Raw genomic sequence first — 21,200 nt, 5'->3', positions numbered from 1 at the left:
CTTGTCCAGGGCTCCCCCGAACCTGTCCCCAAAGCCCCCTTGTCCCTGACCTTCCAGCGAGCGCTGAGAGCAGCCCACTGGTTTCCCAACATTTCTAGACAGAGCAGCCCCGTCTAGGCTCTCTCCAGTCACTGCTTCTATCCTTGTGCCTTCCTTGTGTCACCGGCTCCAGCTGTAATAAACATACTTGCAGAATAAAAATAAATAAATAAAAGTAGGATTTATTCTTGCAAAGATCAATACATTGTGATATTTCTTTTTTTTTTTAATATGGAACACTTCACATATTTGCATTCATCCTGTGCATAGGCCATGCTAATCTCTACTGTTTCAATTTTAGTATATGTGCTGCCGAAATGAGCACTAATTATAATGACATTTCTTACATGCTTTTATCTGTGACCTTGTTCCTGTTGATTGGTATTAAATAGAATTTTAGATTTTTAAATCCCAGAGAGCACTTAATAACTAAACTTTTTATTTTTCTGTTTTGTTTGTTTATTTTGACTAATATTCTAGATTTCGGGTTTGTCAAGCTTTGGTATAGAACTGGGTTTCTTTGTGGAAGAATATGCTGGAAGCAAAGGAAAATTTCCTCCAATTAAAAGAAGGGAAAAGAAATCACTATATATTGCCACTATTGAAAAAGGACATGGTCTGATCAACTCCTTGATTGAAAGTGGAAGGATTGACAGTCTGGGTCTGGTTGTTGTAGATGAGGTGGGTTACTACTTTTGTAACTTGTTTATCAACATTTTTATTATACTGAGTTATCATGTGGATCTGCTTAGTACCTCTATGAGAATAATTTATTTTAATAAACAGACAATACAGATGGAAACAGACTTGATCTTAAATTCAGTTTTGTGTTGTTTTCTTGCAGAATGAATATATGTGTGTGTATATTTGATTTTATAATGTACTTATGGATTCCAGATCTGTCAACACGTTGCCCCCAAACCTCATTAACTTAAGATATCAGTGAAATAATGCATATGTACTCTAGTTGCTCTATCCAAAATGCTTAAGAGTTATAAAGCAAATATTACTTCATTTCATACAAATATATGCATATGCATGTTTTATATAGTCATTATATGCAGATTTACTTTTTTCCTTTTTAATAAAAATCTCAAGTTGCACATGATTGCTGAAGGAAGCCGCGGGGCTGTGCTGGAAATGACCCTAGCAAAAATCCTCTACACTAGCAGTGAGTATTTTTTCCAATGTGGTAACTGCCGTAATTGATTTATAATCAAAGATCTTATAAGACTTATTTCTGTCACTAGCTAGATTATTAACCTTGAGTAAAATACTTAAGATTTTTGCTTTAGACTTTGATTTCTAAGGTAAGCTTATAAATTTTTGTTGGAAGAATGAGGATAATTGTGAAGATAAATGAAGTTAACATTTCATTTATGACAGGAGGACATCCCTGTCATTATCCTTCACTTGCTAGTTATGTGTGCTTATGAAGGCGACTCAGCCTCTCTTTCTTCATCTGTAAAATGGGATAATAATGGGACTGACCTGATGGGACTGTTGTGAGGATAAATGAGTTAGCACATGTAGAGCATTCAGCAATGCCTAGCACATAGCACTCTATAAGATTTTGCTGCTGCTGCCACCATCAGAATCATCATCGTATCAATAATGAGGTGTATTCCTGTAGTCACTTTAAGGAGCTATTTGCAACATTGGATAGTCTTTAAATGTACAAGAAATATTTATTCTAAATGTCTCCTTTATTATTTAATGATATGCTAGTGCAGTAACTTAACTTCTGTATGCAAAAATTATTAATTTTAAAGGTCAAATCTTAAGAATTAATTTTTAAAAATCTAATATTTTTATGTATTAATTTTGAGGAAGGGAGAGAAAGAGCAACATCTATTTGTTTTTCTACCCATTCATGCATTCTTTGGTTGATTCTTGTATGTGCCCTGACGGGGTGGGGGAAGGATTAAACTCACAACCTTGGCATATAGGGATGAAGCTCTAACCAACTAAGCTACCCAGCCAGGGCAATAGATACTTAAATGAAATTAATCTCCTTAGTTTTTCCTTCTTGTTCTCCTTTGTGACACCTTATTCTAAGCATGTTCATTATGTACATTGGCATTATGATAGAATCAGCTTAGGCTCTTCCTTGTTTCCTACTTCATACAGTTTCTGCTAATTCTTTTTTTTTTTTTTTACAGAGACAGAGAGTCAGAGAGACAGGCAGGGACAGACAGGAATGGAGAGATGAGAAGCATTAATCATTAGGTTTTCATTGCACGTTGAGACACCTTAGTTGTTCATTGATTGCTTTCTCATATGTACCTTGACCACGGGCCTTCAGCAGACTGAGTAACCCCTTGCTCAAGCCAGCGACCTTGGGTCCAAGCTGGTGAACCTTGCTCTAACCAGATGAGCCCGCACTCAAACTGGTGACCTCGGGGTCTCGAACCTGGGTCCTTCCGCATTCCAGTCCGACGCTCTATCCACTGCGCCACCACCTGGTCAGCCTCTGCTAATTCTTACGCACACTCATGACTTCAAGTGCTTCCTGTATGCTGATGGCTTCCGATCTGCAATCCCAGTTTATGGCTCTCTTCCAAGTAATATCATCTGCCAGCTGAACCCTTCTACTTGAATATCCTGTGAACTGTTCACATTCACCATGTCCAAGTCTAACCCGTTTTCTTCAAACCCATTCTTCAGTCTGAATTCCTTGCCACTATTTGTCAGCCAGCCAGCCAAGCCAGAATCTTACAGCCTTCACTCTTGTCCATTCTGTCAGCAACCAAGTTCTATCTGGTCTACCGTATAAATATATTTTTAAGTTCTCTCTTCTATCCTTCTTTACTACTAAATCTTTTAGCTCAATACCTCATCCTTTCTTACCTAGATTAACATAGAAAACTTTCATCTGCCTTCAGACTTGATCACTTCCTTCTCCTCCACCAAACCCATCTTCTCTAGTGCAGTTAGAATGGTATTTCCCAAATGCAGATCCCATTAGTTTATTTTACTATTTACAGTCCTTTTGTAGCTTCCCCTTTTTTCCGCATTAATCCCAAATTTCTTAGCATAGCCTTTCTTTCCTTCTTTCTTTCTGACAGAGACAGAGAGAGGGACAGATAGGGACAAAAAGACAGGAAGAGAGATGAGAAGCATCAAGTCTTCGTTGTGGCACCTTAGTTTATTGATTGCTTTCTCATATGTGCCTTGACTGGGGGACTACAGCAGACTGAGTGACCCCTTGCTCAAGCCAGCGACCTTGGGCTCAAGCTGGTGAGCGTGCTCAAAGCAGATGAGCCCACTCTCAAGCTGGTGACCTCGAAGTTTCGAACCTGGGTCCTCCGCATCCCAGTCAAAAGCTCTATCCACTGCATCACCGCCTGGTCAGGCTAGCACAGCCTTTTTTAATCTGGTTGCGTACTCACCTCTTCAGCTTCATAGGCCACCTGTGCAGAGTAGGAAGGGCAACACATAGTCCTCCTTCAGATAAGATCTTGCATGATGAAATTCAAGGCAAAGCACAGCATGTATTCAGGTAAAAACATAATTTTGGAATTTTAGAAGTTAATATCTAATTGACAAGCCCCAGGTTGAGAAGTTGGAGAAGTTGGCTGTCTCCTAATTTAATCTTTGAGCATCTCTTTCAGATATGTAAAACAACACACATGCTATTCTGTGAATGAGAGAGAGAACAACATGTCTAAACATCACTACCAAATTCAAATTGGTTGTTGATAACTAGCAATTAATCATTTTATTCACCAGACAATAAGTAATAGAGTCTACTTGGTTAATTAAAGAAAAAGATAAAACACAGAAACAATGAAGAAGCATTTGCTAAGAAGGCTTCTTTGTTTTATTTTTTAATTTTCTTTTTGTTTATTTTTTTAATTAAAAATTTTATTTTTAGTGGGTTTTTTTAAATTATTTTTTCTTTGTCTATTTTTGTTCTTCTCTGTTTTTTTGTTTTGTTTTTCTTTTTTTATTCAATAGCTGGTCTGTGAAAAGCAGCATTTCTATACTGCCCAGTAAGTTATGCAGCTTCATGAGTTTCATTCCACCTTTATTTTAAAATCAAGTTAACCTGATACCAAGATCACATAAAGTACTTTTCATGTGGCAAGAGTTTAGGTTCCATGCAGCCCTGCACCCTACGCTATATACATGCATAGAGCCGAACCTGTGGAACCTATCATAACTCTTTACAAGGATGGTCCAAATAGCAACAAGTATATTTATACTCATAATTGTTTAAAAGTCTTGATAGGCCCTGGCCGGTTGGCTCAGCGGTAGAGTGTCGGCCTGGTGTGCAGGAGTCCCGGGTTCAATTCCCGGCCAGGGCACACAGGAGAAGCGCCCATCTGCTTCTCCACCCCTCCCCCTCTCCTTCCTCTCTGTCTCTCTCTTCCCCTCCCGCAGCAAGGCTCCATTGGAGCAAAGATGGCCCGGGCGCTGGGGATGGCTCTGTGGCCTCTGCCTCAGGCACTAGAATGGCTCTGGACGCAACAGTGCGACGCCCCAGAGGGGCAAAGCATTGCCCCTGGTAGGCATGCTGGGTGGATCCCGGTCGGGCGCATGAGGGAGTCTGTCTGACTGCCTCCCCGTTTCTAGCTTCGGAAAAATGAAAAAAAAAAAAAAAAAAGTCTTGATAAAGATCCTACTTTTTTTTATAGTTTTTTTTTTAATAATTTTATTTTATTAATGGGGCAACATCAATAAATCAGGATACATATATTCAAAGATAACATGTCCAGGTTATCTTGTTCAATTATGTTGCATACCCATCACCCAAAGTCAGATTGTCCTCTGTCACCTTCTATCTAGTTTTCTTTGTGCCCCTCCCCTTTCCCCCTACTTTTTTTTCAAGTTTGAAATTTTATAAAATTCTAAATAGTAACTCTTAGGATCTGAGAAAAATTTCATTCTTTGATTGCCAGATTAATACTCTGATAATATATTTGTGTTTTTCTTACCTCTCCCAACCTCTTTCCAAATCACTCAGGAAAATTTTAGAACAGGAAAAGATTGCTGAAATTACTATTATGATATACCAAATAACAAATTTTTTTAATACTTTGTGGTTTTTTCTTTGTTTAGAAACAACTCAAATTATTGGTATGAGTGCAACATTGAACAATGTTGAAGACCTGAGAGAATTTCTCCAAGCAGAATATTACACCAGTCAGTTCAGACCAGTATGTACCTGGGGTTTACACTGTACTGATTTGTTATGTATCATTTGACTTAGAAACAATAGTAACAAATGTACCATATTTTAAAAAAATTATAGAGTAGTTGAGGGCTATAACTCCACTCACGATGGCTATATGCTAATAAGAATTTATAGAGAATGTGAACTCTGTGAGGTAGGGATCTTGGCTTGGGTCACGACTGAACTGTATCTGTAGGATTTGGAACAGTGGCTGGCCCAAATATTCAATAAATGAGTAGTTTCTGAATGAAAATTTCCAGACCCATTCTATTTGTCCACTTCTTATTCTCTAAGGTAAAAGTTTTCAGTCAGAATTTAGTGATTTATGTTTTGAATTATTAGCACATTAAAAAAGGTATCTTCCAAGTTAAAGTATTTATTCTTAGCAGTTACAATTCTTTTTAAATAAGTCTAGACTTCATGTGGATTTAAATTTAAACTCCTCAATAGTAGTATTCCCGAAATGTTTAAAGAGAGTAAATAAATGTATCTGCTGTAGTAGTGTACATGTTCTGTCTCTGAATGGGTTTTCAGAAAATTATTTTTAAGAATCACCAAATTTTAATATGAAAGTTGATGTTTGTACATTTGCATCATATATGAAACTTTTAAGGATATTTTATGGCCCTAATTGTCAAATTAATTGCTAATTGCTATTCTTTTGAAAATGCAGTAAGCTATATTTACAAACTTTATTTTTGTCTGCAGATACTCAAAGTAATATGGTGGTAGTTAGAATAAAAACTGACAACTAATAAAATATTAGAAAGTTTTAGATCCATGAGAAATAACACAAATAACTCTTCAATAAAAGATAAGAGTATGAACATTTAACTTATTTGTACTATAGTTCCTGTTTAGATATGTAGCTATTCAATTCAAAAGTATATTTTAAGAATATTAATCTCTACTTTTATTTAAGAGAAATAGAAAAAATGGTAAAGAAAATATTTTTAAGTGAAAGCATGTTTTACTTACCTTGTATAGGTATCCTTTTTTACAACATATTTTACAAAATTTGTAACTCTGGAAAAAGGAATTTATATGTGTTAATAACTGCAAATATCCCTTTAATTTGAGGTTGAATTAAAAGAATATGTGAAAATAAATGATGCAATATATGAGGTTGACAGAAAAGCTGAGAATGGCATGACTTTTTCACGTCTCCTTATTTATAAGGTAACGGTAATAACCCTTGAACCCAGGGTTGCCAGACTTTCTGCCCAGGTGCTTTAATTGAAAACTAAATGTACCTAACAATATCCTACTAACCTAAAGTAAAAGCGAGACTTAACTATATTGATGTACAATATAGATTTTATTTTATTTAAATGATCAGATTTTTTAAAATTTAACTTTATGGCTTTACCTACCTTTCAAAGCACACTGGTAAAATGACAGGTTTTTGTGGTTGCTAACTACTTTATTGCTGTATCTTGTTATGCAGTATTCTGATACACTGAAAAAGATGGATCCTGATCACTTGGTAGCATTGGTGACAGAAGTTATTCCCAATTATTCCTGCTTAGTTTTTTGTCCCACTAAGAAGAACTGTGAAAACGTAGCAGAAATGATATGCAAATTTTTAAGCAAGTATGTAAATCTTCTAAAAATATTCTGTTCTGTTTTATTTTTGTCATAATTTGAATGCTCTGTATCCTGTTTATTCAAGAAACACTAACATATTGCAGAACATTGTTAAGTGGTTATAATAGATTTGAAAAGCCTTGACCTTGGAGAAATTTTAATTATGAGATTCATATAGCTTGACCAGGTGGTGATGCAGTGAATAATCGAGTGTTGGCCTGGGGCACTGAGGACCCAGGTTTGAAACCCCAAGGTTGCCGGCTTCAGCACGGGCTCATCCGGCTTAAGAATGGGCTCACCAGTTTGAGCACAGGGTCGCCAGCTTAAGCATGGGATCATAGACATAACCCCATGGTCACTGGCTTGAGCCCAAAAGTTGCTGGCTTGAAGTCCAAGGTCGCCAGCTTGAGCAAGGGGTCACTGGCTTGGCTGCAGCCCACTGGTCAAGGCACATATGAGAAAGCAATCAATGAACAACTAAGGTGCCTCAATGAAGAATTGATGTTTCTTATCTCTCTCTTCCTGTCTGTCTGTCCCTCTCTCTCTCTTAAAAAAGAAGAGAAAAGAAACTCATATATGTAAAATAGCCAGAGAAAAATTCTAAGACTACATATAAGAGAATGCTAATATAATGGCTTAGAGTCATGATTCTCAACCTTGGCTGCACAGTGAATCAGGGACTTTTAAAAATGTCAGTGTCGGCCTGACCTGTGGTGGCGCAGTGGGATAAAGCATTGACCTGGAACACTGAGGTTGCCGGTTCAAAACCTTGGGCTTGCCTCGTCAAGGCACATATGGGAGTTGATGCTTCCTGCTCCTCCCCCTTCTCTCTCTCTCTCTAAAAAAAAAAAAAATTTTTTTCAGTGTCCAAGGTACATCCTAAACAAATCATAATCTCTAATGGGAGGACCCAGGCACCATTCTGTGAAGCTCCCCAGGCAAGTTCAACCTGCAGCCAAGGTCAACCACTGGCCTAGGTGGAAAAAGGACTAATCATCATAATTACTATGGGGATAGGTCATATCTGCAGCTCATATTCTCTTTAATTAAATACAGTGCCTTTGTTTCCTTAGTAAGCTTCACACTTAAGTTGTGTGGACATTTATATTGAATTTTCTAAGTAATTAAGGAATTTTACTAGTTTGTAGGTTTATAGTAATTTAATATTGGCTCTGTTATATTCACAGCGATGAGTATAATGTGATTTTAAATATGAGCAGTCCAGGTTTTTGCACTTTTCTCATGTGGTTTTATTATTTTGTTTTCAGACTTTTGGCCCCTTAGCCAGTTCTAGATACAGAGCTTTACCCTGGATTCTAACCTAGTCATCCTCCACCCCCTTCCCAGGCCTGCTGTCACGGGCTGGTCTAAAATAGAGTTAAATTCATTGCCTAGCACAGAGATGCAGAGTTTTCCATTTTATAACTATAACGTGCCTTTATAATAATGATGTTGATTATAAAAGTTGAACAAAATTATCATTGAGGTACTCTCAGTAAATTGCTCATTTTTTTAGAATAATATAAGGTAATATAGCACTGGCTAAGTAACATAGAAATTTAGAGACTAACAATTGCCTGGGAGACCTGAAGTTTAGAAGTTATACCCTTGACTTATTTTGCTTTTTCTTTTCTTTTCTTTTCTTTAGATTTTTAAAATTCATTTTAGAGATAGGAGAGAGACAGAGAGAGAGAGAGAGAAGGGGGGGGGAGCAGGAAGCATCAATTCACATATGTGCCTTGACCAGGCAAGCCCAGGGTTTCAAACCGGTGACCTAAGCGTTGCAGGTCAGTGCTTCATCCACTGGGCTTATTTTGCTTTTATTTATTGTTTTTTGTTTGTTTGTTTGTTTGTTTTTTTATGTGCCTTGACCGCGGGCCCTCAGCAGACCAAGTAACCCCTTGCTTGAGCCAGCGACGTTGGGCTCAAGCTGGTGAGCTTTTGCTCAAACCAGATGAGCCCTCGCTCAAGCTGGCAACCTCGGGGTCTCGAACCTGGGTCTTCCTCATCCCAGTCCGACGCTCTATCCACTGCGCCACCCCCTGGTCAGGCTTATTTTGCTTTTAATGAAAATGGTTTATTTGGATCATAAATGTTTATGCTTAATATTGAAGCATTTTTAAGAATCACTTCTCCAGAACACTCAGTTAATGAATTAAAATAGATACTTGATATTTTCTTTAAAAGATAGGAGTTAACAATTTCTTTCCAAAGGAAAATTTCCTCTAAGCTATGTTTTCCATATTACTTGCTGCTTTTATAAGCTGAGTATATAGTTTTAGCTCATTTTCTTGTGGCTATTGACTGAAGTGTTGTCATATTGAAATAACACTTTTTATATTATTCTATAATTTAGATATAGATGAAGTGAAATCTAGAGTTAAATAGGTTCTTTTATCAATAGTGGTCTTGCTTGTTTATTTTTATTATTTATTTTTATACTTTAATTTTTTTATTGAATTTATTTAATAGTAGTTTGTTTTTGGGTTTTTTTTTTGCAGAGACAGAGAGAGAGAGTCAGAGAGAGGGATAGATAGGGACAGGCAGACAGAAACAGAGAGAGATGAGAAACATCAATCATCAGTTTTTCATTGTGGCACTTTAGTTGTTCATTGATTGCTTTCTCATATGTACCTTGACTGTGGGGCTACAGCAGACTGAGTAACCCCTTGCTCGAGCCAGCAACCTTGGGTCCAAGCTGGTGAGCTTTGCTCAAACCAGATGAGCCAGCGCTCAAGCTGGCAACCTTGGGGTCTCGAACCTGGGTCCTCCACATCCCAGTCCGACGCTCTATCCATTGCGCAACCTCCTGGTCAGGCTCAATAGTGGTTTTAAAACATGATTTTTTGAGAGTCTTGGGATATCAGCTTGTATCTTTTTTTTTTTTTTCCTGAAGCGAGAAGCAGGGAGGCAGACAGACAGATTCCCGCATGTGTCTGACCAGGATCCAACTGGCATGTCCACCAGGGAGTGATGCTCTGCCCGTCTGGGGCATTGCTCCATTGCAACTGGAGCCATTCTAGTGCCTGAGGCAGAGGCCATGGAGCCATCCTCAGCACCCGGGCCAACTTTACTGCAATGGAACCTTGGCTGTGGGAGGCGAAGAGAGAGACAGAGAGAAAGGAGAGGGGGAAGGGTGGAGAAGCAGATGGGCACTTCTCCTGTGTGTCCTGCCTGGGAATCAAACCTGGGACTTCCACACGGTGGCCTGATGCTCTACCACTGAGCCAACCGGCCACAGCCTCAGCTTGGATCTTAATTATTTGGCTCCTTATCATAAATTTTGTGGGAAGCAGGTACAGTACCCTCTCCCCTGCCCTGGACAATAGAATATGGTTGTATGTCTATTTAAGTGCAAAGACTAAAGCAGATTATTTCGAAATGATTATCTCAGTCTCAAGGAATATTACCTTTTTTAAAAATTTTATTCAGAAAATTAAATTTAACAGGGTGACAGTGATTAATACAAGTGCATAGGTTAAGCGTTTCTATAGCATCTGAACGGTTGATTATATTGTATACCCATCACCTGAAGTCAGATAATTTTTCGTCACTGTACATTTGTCCTTCTTTGCTCCCTTCCACCCCTTTTCCTACATTCCTCTTCCTGGAGGTGGATTTAACAGTGGGCGTATGCCCTGGGCCCTGACTTCTGAAGGGCCCCACAAAACCCCAACTTTACATTTTTTTCTAATGACACCAAGTTTGGTTTCATATGTGCAACTTTAACATTAATAGTACATAATATTTTTTATTTATTTAAAAATATGGTTAATATGAATTTTTATTTTCTCTGTCTCTCTTTTTTTTAAGGGGCCCAGTATTTTCTTTTGTGCCCGGGGCCTCAACAGACCTTAATCCACCTCTGCCCTTCCCCCTAGTAACCACTTCACTTTTTTTTTTTTTTTTTTTTTTTTGGTATTTTTCTGAAGTTAGAAACAGGGAGGCAGTCAGACAGATTCCTGCATGCGCCCAACCGGGATCCACCCGGCACACCCACCAGGGGGCGATGCTCTGCCTATCTGGGGTATTGCTCTGTTGCAACCAGAGCCATTCTAGCACCTGAGGCAGAGGCCACAGAGCCATCCTTAGCACCCAGGCCAACTTTGCTCCAATGGAGCCTTGGCTGTGGGAGGGGAAGAGAGAGACAGAGAAGAAGGAGAGGGGGAGGGGTGGAGAAGCAGATGGGCACTTCTCCTGTGTGCCCTGGCCAGGAATCGAACCCTGGACTCCTGCACGCCAGGCCGACGCTCTATCACTGAGCCAACCGGCCAGGGCCCACTTTACTTTTATCTATGTCCATGAGTCTCAGTTTTATATCCCACCTGTGTGAGAAATTATACGGTTCTTGGTTTTTTCTGATTTACTTATTTCACTCAGTGTAATGTTCTCAAGGTTCATCCATGTTGTCATAAATGTCACTATGTCATTATTTCTTATGGCAGAGTATTATTCCATTATATCTATGTACCAAATCTTCTTTATCCAATCCTCTATCGAGGGATACTTTGGTTGTTTCCATGTGTTGGCCACTGTGAATAATGCTGTGATGAACTTGGTGGTGCATATGTCTTTCCATACCAGTGTTTTGAGTTTTGGGGGTAGTTACCCAGTAGAGGGATTGCTGGGTCATATGGTAGTTCTATTCTAAATTTCTTGAGGAACCTCCATATTTTCTTCCATAATGGTTGTACTAACTTGCATTCCCACCAGCAGCAAATGAGGGTTTCTTTTTCTCCACAGCCTCTCCAACACTTATTACCTATCTTGTTGATAATAGCCAATCTAGCAGGTGTGAGCTGGTATCTCATTGCAGTTTGGATTTACATTTCTCAAATACCTAGTGAAGATGAGCATTTTTTCATGCATCTGTTGGCCTTTGTACGTCGTCTTGGGAGAAGTGTCTGTTCAGGTCCTCTCCCATTTTTTAATTGATTTGTTTATTATTATCTTTTTTGTAGCTGTTACTCCCTTTGACTTTAGTCAAGAATGTCTTTTATTTTTTAAATATTTTTTATTTTTTAATTACAGTTGATGTACAATATTATATTAGTTTCAGACCCAGTGATTAGACACTTATATAACTTGTGATCAGCCTGATAAATCTAGAGCCCACCTGACCGATACATAGTTATTACAGTATTAACCATATTCCCTATGCTGTACTCTACATCCCCATGACAGTTCTGTACCTCTCAAATTGTACTTCTTAATCCCTTCACCTTTTTGTTCCAGACTCCCTAACCCCCCTCCCATCTGGCAACTATCAAAATGTTCTCTGAATCTATGAGTCTGTTTCTGGTCTGCTTGTTCTTTTATTTTTATTTTTTAGATTTTACATATAAGTGAAATCTAAAGAATGTCTTTTAAGTGCTATTCCTGACAACTGCCAAAGCTCTGGTCTTACTACTTTTCCTAAAAAAATTTTCCTAAAAATAAAACCTGTGCTTATTAGCTTAGAATTCAGGCTAAGACTTGACTCAACTTGCTTTTCCATCCTTATTTCTTCTACTCTTCATTCACCCTGAGATTCATCCAACCTGAACTACTTCTCTTCTTTGTTTATGCCCTGAACTTCCCATTTTCAATCTTCTGTTCATGCTTCACCTTCTGCCAAGACTGCACTTCCCTGCCCTTCATTGTCCCCTAACACCTGTTCTTCAAGATCCAGCTCAGATTTCAAGTTCTCCCAAAACTATTCTTCATGCAGCCGTAGCTTATCTGGTCAGTCATAACTTATGTGTCCCTTATCAAAAATTATATGCTGATTATCCATGTTATCACTGCTTATAAGACTTAATTCTTTGAGAAGTATCCTTTACATTCTTTTCAGGACCTTGCACATTGGCTGGAAAATCACAACATAAAGCCTGCTGCTCTTATCTCTTTGCCTCCTGTTTCTCAACTTCTGAAATTCTTCAGTGAATGCCAGCCAGAGCGCTCTCTTCTTTCTAGGAAGTAGACCAAAAGAATACTGGGCTCTGTGTGTAATATTTATACCTTGGATGCTAGGTGTTTGCTATTGGTATTTAAAAGTGGCTTTACAATCAATTGGTAGTTAGTTCTACATAGTCTTTCTTTCCTTTCTCTCTTTCCTGTCTTAGTGGAATTTAAAATAATAGGTGTTTCTAGACACAGAGACATTGTAGGATATTATTGAGGTTTCTAAAATGCTAGTTTCCAGACAGTATTTTGCATACCCTATGTGTTATTTAATATGTTACCATCTTAAGAGAAGAAAATGTATTACTTAAAATAAATCATCTTCAATAATGACATATGATGACATGTGATCTAGTGAAAAAAATAATTGTAACATCTAGAGTAGTGGTCTAAATTTCGTGTCCATGAATTCATAGGAAGTACAGGAATGAACTTCAGGAAGTCCATAAACCTTCAGAACTTAAATGTGAGGTATTGTGTTTATGTGAATATTTGTTTTTTTCTTACCTTTAATCAAATTTTCACAGTGCTCTGTGATCTATAAAAAAATTGCGACTGTCTAATAGTGAAATTAGAATCAAAATTCTAAGAACATTTTATTTACTTAGATCAATAACAATATATTTTTTAAAAAGCATATTTACATGCATCTACTAAAATTTAAATTACAGGCACTTTGTCACTGTAGGGTTCATATTTCTAATGGATCTTTTTTCCTAGGGAATATCTGAGACACAGGGAAAAAGAAAAACAGGAGGTGATTGAGAACTTGAAGAGTGTGAGCAGTGGCCACTTGTGTCCTGTTTTAAAGCGCACTATCCCATTAGGAGTTGCTTATCACCATAGTGGTTTAACAAGTGATGAAAGAAAGCTCTTGGAGGAGGCCTATTCCACAGGAGTCCTCTGCCTTTTAACCTGCACATCCACCCTAGCTGCAGGTGTTAACCTACCAGCTCGAAGGTAAGATACAAGTAATTGTTGGCCAGGTTCAAAACTTTTTAAAGCCTAGCTTGCCAGGAGTTTTGTTGTTGTTTTATTCTTTCTTGGTAGTGGGTGAAATTTTTTTTTTCTTTTTCAAATATTTGCTGACTTGATCATTTGGTTTATTTTCTTTAATATTTTAATGAAAAATAATATTAGTAGCTTTTCTAGTATTAAAATTTCTTCTTTCTCTTGTGCTCTCCTTATATGGTTTTTAAGTTACAGTTTATTATCCAGCTTGGATAGAAACAGTTGGAAAGCTTTCTACCATTTTTAATCATCTGAAAGAGTTTATTCAACATAGGGATTTCCTTGAAACCTTAAAGAATTCATTCATAAAGACTTTTGATTCTAGTATCTTTTTTAGAGCAGATCTTTGGTTACCTTTTCAGTTACTACCAAACCTGTGGCCTGCATAGTTGATTTCCACTCTTTATAATTTGTGACATTAAAAATTTGTGAGATTTTTTCAAATAAATGGTCAGTTTTTAGAAATCATCTATGAGTGTTAAAAAATACATATTTTCACCTAACCTGTTTTGATGGAGTGGATAGAGCATTGACCTGAAATGCTGAGGTCATCAGTTTGAAACCCTGGGCTTGCCAGGTCAAGGCACATATGGGAAGTAACTACAAGTTGGTGCTTCCTGCTGCTCCCTCACCCCCTTTCTCTCTCTCTAGCTCCCTCTCTCTCCTCTCTCTAAAATCAATAAATCTTTAAAAAAAAGAAAAATACTAAAACTAAACATTCATATCCTAGCAAACTCTATTAAAATTATATATTAAAGAACTAATGGACAGGCCTGACCAGGTGGTGGTGCAGTGGATGGAGCATTGGCCTGGCACGCAGAGGATCCAGGTTCGAAACCCTAAGGTCACTGGCTTGAGTGCAGGCTCACCAGCTTGAGCATGGGATCATAGACATGACCCCATGGTTGCTGCCTTGAGCTCAAAGGTCACTGAATTGAAACCCAAGGTTGCTGGCTTGAGCCCACAGTTGCTAGCTTGGACAGGGGGTCACTGGCTTAGACTGTAGCAACCCGGTCAAGGCACATATGAGAAGCAATCACTGAACTACTAAGGAGCTGCAACAAAGAATTGATGCTTCTCATCTCTCTCCCTTCCTGTCTGTCTTTCTCTATCTGTCCCTCTCTATCTCTCTCTAAAAACTGAATGAATAAATGAATGAATGAATAAATAAATAGATAAAACTAATGGATTTTTGGGGGGAACAAGAGATACATGCTGCAATGACATATTGATAAGGAATAAACGAGGAATTACTCAGAATCATTATATATGTATTAAACTGTTTCCAAATCAGAATGAAACAATAAATATATAGTTGAAAAATAATAAGGCCCTAAGATCCCTGTTCACCATCAAATATTCACTTAAAAAATATGTATTTTCCATAAACAGACTCATAGATACAGAGAGCAGACTGACAAAGGGGGCTGGGGCTGGGGGAAAAGGTGAAGGAATTACACAAAGAAAAAAATCCTCATAGACACAGATGATAGTGTGGTGACTATTAGAGAGAAAGGGAATGGGGGAAGGTAGAAGGTGGTAAAGTGTGACTAAATGGGGATGGAAAGAGACTTGACTTGGGGTGGTGAACTCAGAATACAATATGCAGATACTGTATTATAGAATTGTACACCTGAAGCCTATATAATTTTATTAACTAATGTCACACCAATAAATCCAACTAAAAAAATCAAAATTAAAAAAAGATGTACTTTAGGGCCCTGGCTGGTTGGCTCAGTGGTAGAGTATTAGCCCAGCATGTAGATGTCCCGAGTTCAAATGCCGGTCAGGGCACACAGGAGAAGTCCCATCTGCTTCTCCACTCCTCCCTTTCTCATTTCTCTCTCTTTCTTCTCCTCCCTTCCTGCAGCCATTGCTCAACTGGAGCTAGATGGTCTCAGGCGCTGAGGATGGTTCCATGGCCTCCACCCCAGATGCTAAAAAATGGTTCTGGTTACAGCAGAGCAACGCCCTCTAGTGGGCTTGCCGGGTGGATCCTGGTTGGGGCGCATGCTGGAGTGTGTCTCTGCCTCCCCTTCTCTCACTGAATCCATTTTTTTAAATTACTTTTTGTTGGGTGTGCACTTTTCTAATATCTCAGTGAGATCACAGTTACTGCTGTAATCATTTTATCAGTTTATACTTTTACTACTTATCATTCCTTAATCTGTCAATTTCAGAGAGGTGTGTTAATCTCTTACTTTATTTTATTTTGTATTGTTTTGTTTTGTTTTAGCAAGAGAGAGAGAGACAGGCTGACAGGAAGGGAGAGAGATGAGAGGTATTAACTCATAGTTGCATCACCTTAGTTTTTCATTGATTGCTTCTCATACCTACCTTAACTGGGTGGGACTCAAGCCAAGCCCGTGATCCTGCGCTCAAGCCAGCAACCCCACACTCAGTCTGGCTACCTCAGGTTTCAAACGTGGGTCCTCAGTGTCCCAGGTTGATGCTCTATTCACTGTGCCACCACTGGTCGGCTAGTCTAACATTTTAATTATAGAGTTATCAATTTCTCCTTTTTTCATTTCTAGAAGTGTTTGCTTTGTAGGTCAGAATTATTTAGGCATACAAAGGTTTACTACAAATATCTTATTGCTGAATTATACCTTCTATCAATATAGTAGGTCCTTGTTTTTCTGACATAGTGATTTTTCATTGAATACTGGTACTACATTTTTTTTGCTGAGTATCTTTTTTCATTCCGTTATTTTCAACCTCTATTACTCATTTAATTTTCAAAAAATAGGAAGTTATATATCCTATCTCTCTTATTCCGACTGTTAAAATTTTAACAGTTGTTATCAAACATGTTTTCCTATAATTGTAGACTTAATTAAGAATTATATTCTCTCTTGAACATGAGCCTTACCATTTATATATCCTCTTACACCTCCTCATGTATATATGTTGCAATTAACTAAAATTTTAGTTCCAGATTTTTTTAATTTTTTTTCATTTTGTAATCAGTAACTAAACTTACCTGTTTATTGTATGTGGTTGTTTTTTTTGTTTTCATTACCACTGCCTCTTGTATCTCACATTGTCATTCTGTGATACATTTTTTTTTTTTTTTTTTTTTTTGCTGTCACCCTTGAGTAATTATTGTTTAAATGCTCTACTGGGGTAAAATTTTTTGGATCTTAACATATCTGAAGATGTCTTTATTTTAGCCTCACACTTTTAACACCTTGCTAGAATTTTAAATTTTGGGTTTTTTTGAGACCTTGGAATATTGCTTCTTGACTTCGGGGAGCCAGTGTTGCTCATTTTGTTTTTCTGTAGGTTCACTGTTTTTCCCTTTTCAGAGGCTTTTAGATATGTCTCTTTAACTTTAAAACTTTGTCATAGTGTATAATAATTGCAGCTATTACACTTCCTCTCTCATGTCATAATAACTTTACATGCACTGACCTAATAAATCCTCATGACAACTCTGTGAGGAAGGTCATATTTTATTATCCACATTTTATAAAAGGGAAAAACTGAGGTACTGAACAGTTATATAATTTGCCTAACTTCACACCCAAAAAATGAGTTTCAAAGCCAAGACTTGAACTCAGGAAACTAATTCTACCATCCCAACTATTCTAATTAAGCTACTTTTCATTCATAGGTGTTAGCACTTGGGTATATGCTTTCAATTTAAAGTTTTATCCCTTTCATAATCTTAGAGTAATATTTTTGGTTATTTTATTACTTTTTTCCTTTCATTATCTCTGTTGTTTGCTTTATAACTTTATTTAGACAGGATTGGAACTTTCTAGATTGGGCCTTATCTCTTTTCTTACACATTTTTAAATCTATTTGAGCTATGTGATTTCTTTTTTACCTTCTGTATAACAAAATCAGTTTTTAACTGTAAACCCATTAACTATGTTCATTCATGATTCAGTTCTATTGAATTTTTTTTCTTTTTTTTTTTTTTACATAGAGAGAGGGATAGATAAGGACAGACAGACAGGAACGGAGAGAGATGAGAAGCATCAATCAGTTTTTCGTTGCGACACCTTAGTTGATCATTGATTGCTTTCTCATATGTGCCTTGACTGTGGGCCTTCAGCAGACCGAGCAACCCCTTGCTCAAGCCAGCGACCTTGGGTCCAAGCTGGTGAGCTTTAGCTCAAACCAGATGAGCCCATGTTCAAGCTGGCGACCTCGGGGTCTCGAACCTGGGTCCTCCTCATCCCAGTCCAATGCTCTATCCACTGCACCACCGCCTGGTCAGGCTCAGTTCTATTGAATTTTTAAAATGAATTTAAAACCTTTTCTTAATTTCCAAGAACTCTCTACTTTTATTGCTCTTTTTAAATAAAGTCTGCTCTCATATTTTGAATACAATACCCTCTAGGATTTTCTGTGGATACTTATTAGAATTTAAGTTCTTTTCTGTTCTCTGTATTATCTGCTTCTGTGAGACATTTACCATATTTCTCCATGTACAAGATGCTACCATGTATAAGATACACCTTAATTTTGGGGCCAGAAATTTGAAAAAAAAATGTATTACATAAAGTTATTGAACTCAAGTTTTATTCATCATAAAATTCATATAACTCCTCATCACTGTAAAAAAAATGGGAAATGCAAGTAAAATATTTACAACCACTGTATAAGATGCACCCAGTTTTTAGATTCCAAACTTTTCCAAAAAAAGGTGCATCTTATATGTGGGGAAATATGGTATTATTTATGTTCTTGTTTTTCTGTTACATCATTAGTTTTCTTCAAGTGTTTGGTAATCATGGCTGTCCAATGAGATTTATAAATAAAGGAGTTAGTCAGTATAGGTAAATACTATAGATTTTTTTCTCACCTTTGAACAAGAAAGCTGGCTACAGACTTATGTATTTTTGAGCAGGATGAAATCACCCTGTTTGTAGGCCAAAAACAGTTGAAATCTATAATTTTATATAGTTGACCACAATATAAATTTATAAATAAGTATGCATATATTAGTGGTACATGGAGAGAATTTTCATTTATGGAGTATAAAATAAAAAATTGTTGCAGACTATTGCTATAGTGGATTGGTCACAGCCTTTATAGCTAGGTGGGCCTAAATTCAAATCGTGTTTCTGGAAATTACTAATTTTGTGGGTTGAGGTAAGCCAATTAGCCCTTGTTTAAAAAAAAAAAAAGAATATTATTATAAAGACTCTTGTAAGAATCGCAGATAATGTACTTAAAGAACCTAGTACATCATAGATTTTTGCAAAATAGTAGTAACCTATTATTTTAAGTTAATATGTCATTAAATTTAATACCACATAGATATAATGAAGTTAAGAATTAAAAAATAGATGCTTTTGCTATAAATGGAGTATCACTTTTAATTATTTTTATCAATCCCATAGAGTTATTTTGAGAGCCCCCTATGTTGCTAAGGAATTTTTAAAGAGAAATCAATACAAACAGATGATTGGCAGAGCTGGCCGTGCTGGAATAGATTCTATTGGGGAGAGTATTGTTATATTGCAAGAAAAAGACAAGCAACAGGTAACATTCAATCTGATTTTTGGTTGGTTTGTCTTTTTTTTTTTTTTAATGAAAGGAGGAAAGATAGTAAAACAGATTCCCGCATGTGCCCCAACCGGGATCTACCAGGAACCCCCCCATCTGGGGCCAATGTTCAAATCAACCAAGCTGTTTTTAGCACCTGAGGCTGACATGTGGACCAGCCGAGCCACTGGCTGTGGAAGGGAAAAGGGAGAGAAGGGGGAGAGGGACAAGGAAAGAAGCAGATGGTAACTTTTTATGTGTGCCCTGACTGAGGATCGAACCTGGGGCTTTCACTTGCTGGCCAATCCTCTATCCACTGAGCCAACCTGCCAGGGCTGGTCTTTTTTTTTTTGGTCTTTGGTCTAGCCCAGGGGTCCCCAAACTTTTTACACAGGGGGCCAGTTCACTGTCCCTCAGACCGTTGGAGGGCCGGACTATAAAAAAAGCTATGAACAAATCCTTATGCACACTGCACATATCTTATTTTAAAGTAAAAAAATAAAACGGGAACAAATACAATATTTAAAATAAAGAACAAGTAAATTTAAATCAACAAACTGACCAGTATTTCAATGGGAACTATGCTCCTCTCACTGACCACCAATGAAAGAGGTGCCCCTTCCAGAAGTGCGGCGGGGGCCGGATAAATGGCCTCAGGGGGCTGCAGTTTGGGGACCCCTGGTCTAGCCCTTTTATGAGTCATCTTTTAAAAATTAATTATTAATATTTTTAAATAATGTTTTCTTCTTTATGATTAAGAATTAGAGTAGTTTTTGTATTTCAGGCAAATAATAAAAAGTATTTTTCCTATTTTCTATTTCATGAGCACAATTGCAAAATTTTTTTTTGTCTTTGTATTTTTTTTAATCTTCCTATGCTTCTATAAGATATACACAAATTATAAAAATTTATCTGAAACACCATTTATCCTTTATAGTAACCCAAAACATAATACTGCTTTAACTTTTGTAGGTATTGGAGTTAATAAGCAGACCACTGGAAAACTGTTATAGCCATCTTGTTAAAGAATTCTCCAAGGGAATCCAAACTTTGTTTCTTTCACTAATTGGTTTGAAGGTATTTTTAAATATTTTAAAGTCTTATTACTATTACCTGAGATAATAGAGGTTAAATAGATATAAAAACTGTAAAGTATGAAAAAATGTTAACTTTAATCTGATGTGGAAAATAACAGTCTGTGACAAAGTAAATCTGAATCTGGATTTATATGTGCATTTATAACCTTGGAGTTGTGAAGAATATGAGAAATCAACAAACTATAACTAGGCATCAGTTACCAGTAAGAGACTTTGGTGGATACCATGGATATACAATACTGTAACATGGGTCCTGATGTGAGATAATCCAGCCTCTCCGCCCTTGTTAAGAGTAAAGGTCCCCTACAGTCCTGTGACCAGCCTAGGAGGATATTTTAAACATTTGTGAAATAAGTATGGTCTTTATCAGGCAAAAAATTTTAAATAATTTTCACAAGCATATCAGGGAAATACTCTTTTCCTAAAATTAGAAATTAATTTTCCTTTCTGGTTTACTCTTCAGTGAAACCTCTTTTTTAGGATTATTCTTAAATAAAGTAAAATTTAACTTTGTGCCCAAGGTCACTCTGCCACTAAATGACAAAGCCAAGGTTTGAATTCAGCTTTGTCTAAATAGAAAACCAGTGCTCTTACCCTTTCATGCAGTTTACCTTCCCCCACAACTTTGTCTGGTTAACTCCTACCCAGCCTCCTGATTCTCACTTCACCATCACTTCCTCAGGGAAGTCTCCCTGTGCCTGTGCCTATGCCTATGCCTCTGAATCTAGTCATCCTGGTGCTGTACACTTAATAGGACCACGGACTCGACCCCTTGGAATGTAAGCCCTGTGAAAGCAGGATCACATTTATTTCCATTTACCCCTGAATCTCAGTGCCTGGCA

General features: G+C 37.3%; 1 protein-coding gene and 1 pseudogene across 1 annotated transcript in view; one reads left to right on the top strand and one right to left on the bottom strand.

Annotated features, from left to right (window-relative positions):
* The window catches only part of HELQ (helicase, POLQ like), a 48,756-nt gene that overhangs the window by 7,550 nt on the left and 20,006 nt on the right, over positions 1 to 21,200 (top strand). The window contains exons 4-11 of the mRNA XM_066385465.1: positions 520 to 720; positions 1,138 to 1,210; positions 5,104 to 5,201; positions 6,299 to 6,397; positions 6,666 to 6,811; positions 13,469 to 13,708; positions 19,117 to 19,258; positions 20,234 to 20,338. Coding sequence (XP_066241562.1) covers positions 520 to 720; positions 1,138 to 1,210; positions 5,104 to 5,201; positions 6,299 to 6,397; positions 6,666 to 6,811; positions 13,469 to 13,708; positions 19,117 to 19,258; positions 20,234 to 20,338 — 1,104 coding nt within the window. The remainder of the gene's footprint in view (positions 1 to 519; positions 721 to 1,137; positions 1,211 to 5,103; positions 5,202 to 6,298; positions 6,398 to 6,665; positions 6,812 to 13,468; positions 13,709 to 19,116; positions 19,259 to 20,233; positions 20,339 to 21,200) is intronic.
* Positions 265 to 364, bottom strand: LOC136407326 (U6 spliceosomal RNA; annotated as a pseudogene).

This window comes from Saccopteryx leptura, chromosome 5 (genome assembly GCF_036850995.1).
Source record: "Saccopteryx leptura isolate mSacLep1 chromosome 5, mSacLep1_pri_phased_curated, whole genome shotgun sequence".
NCBI classification, from domain to species: Eukaryota; Metazoa; Chordata; class Mammalia; order Chiroptera; family Emballonuridae; genus Saccopteryx; species Saccopteryx leptura.
Note: the sequence above shows the minus strand (reverse complement) of the source record. Positions and strands in the feature narration are given on the sequence as shown.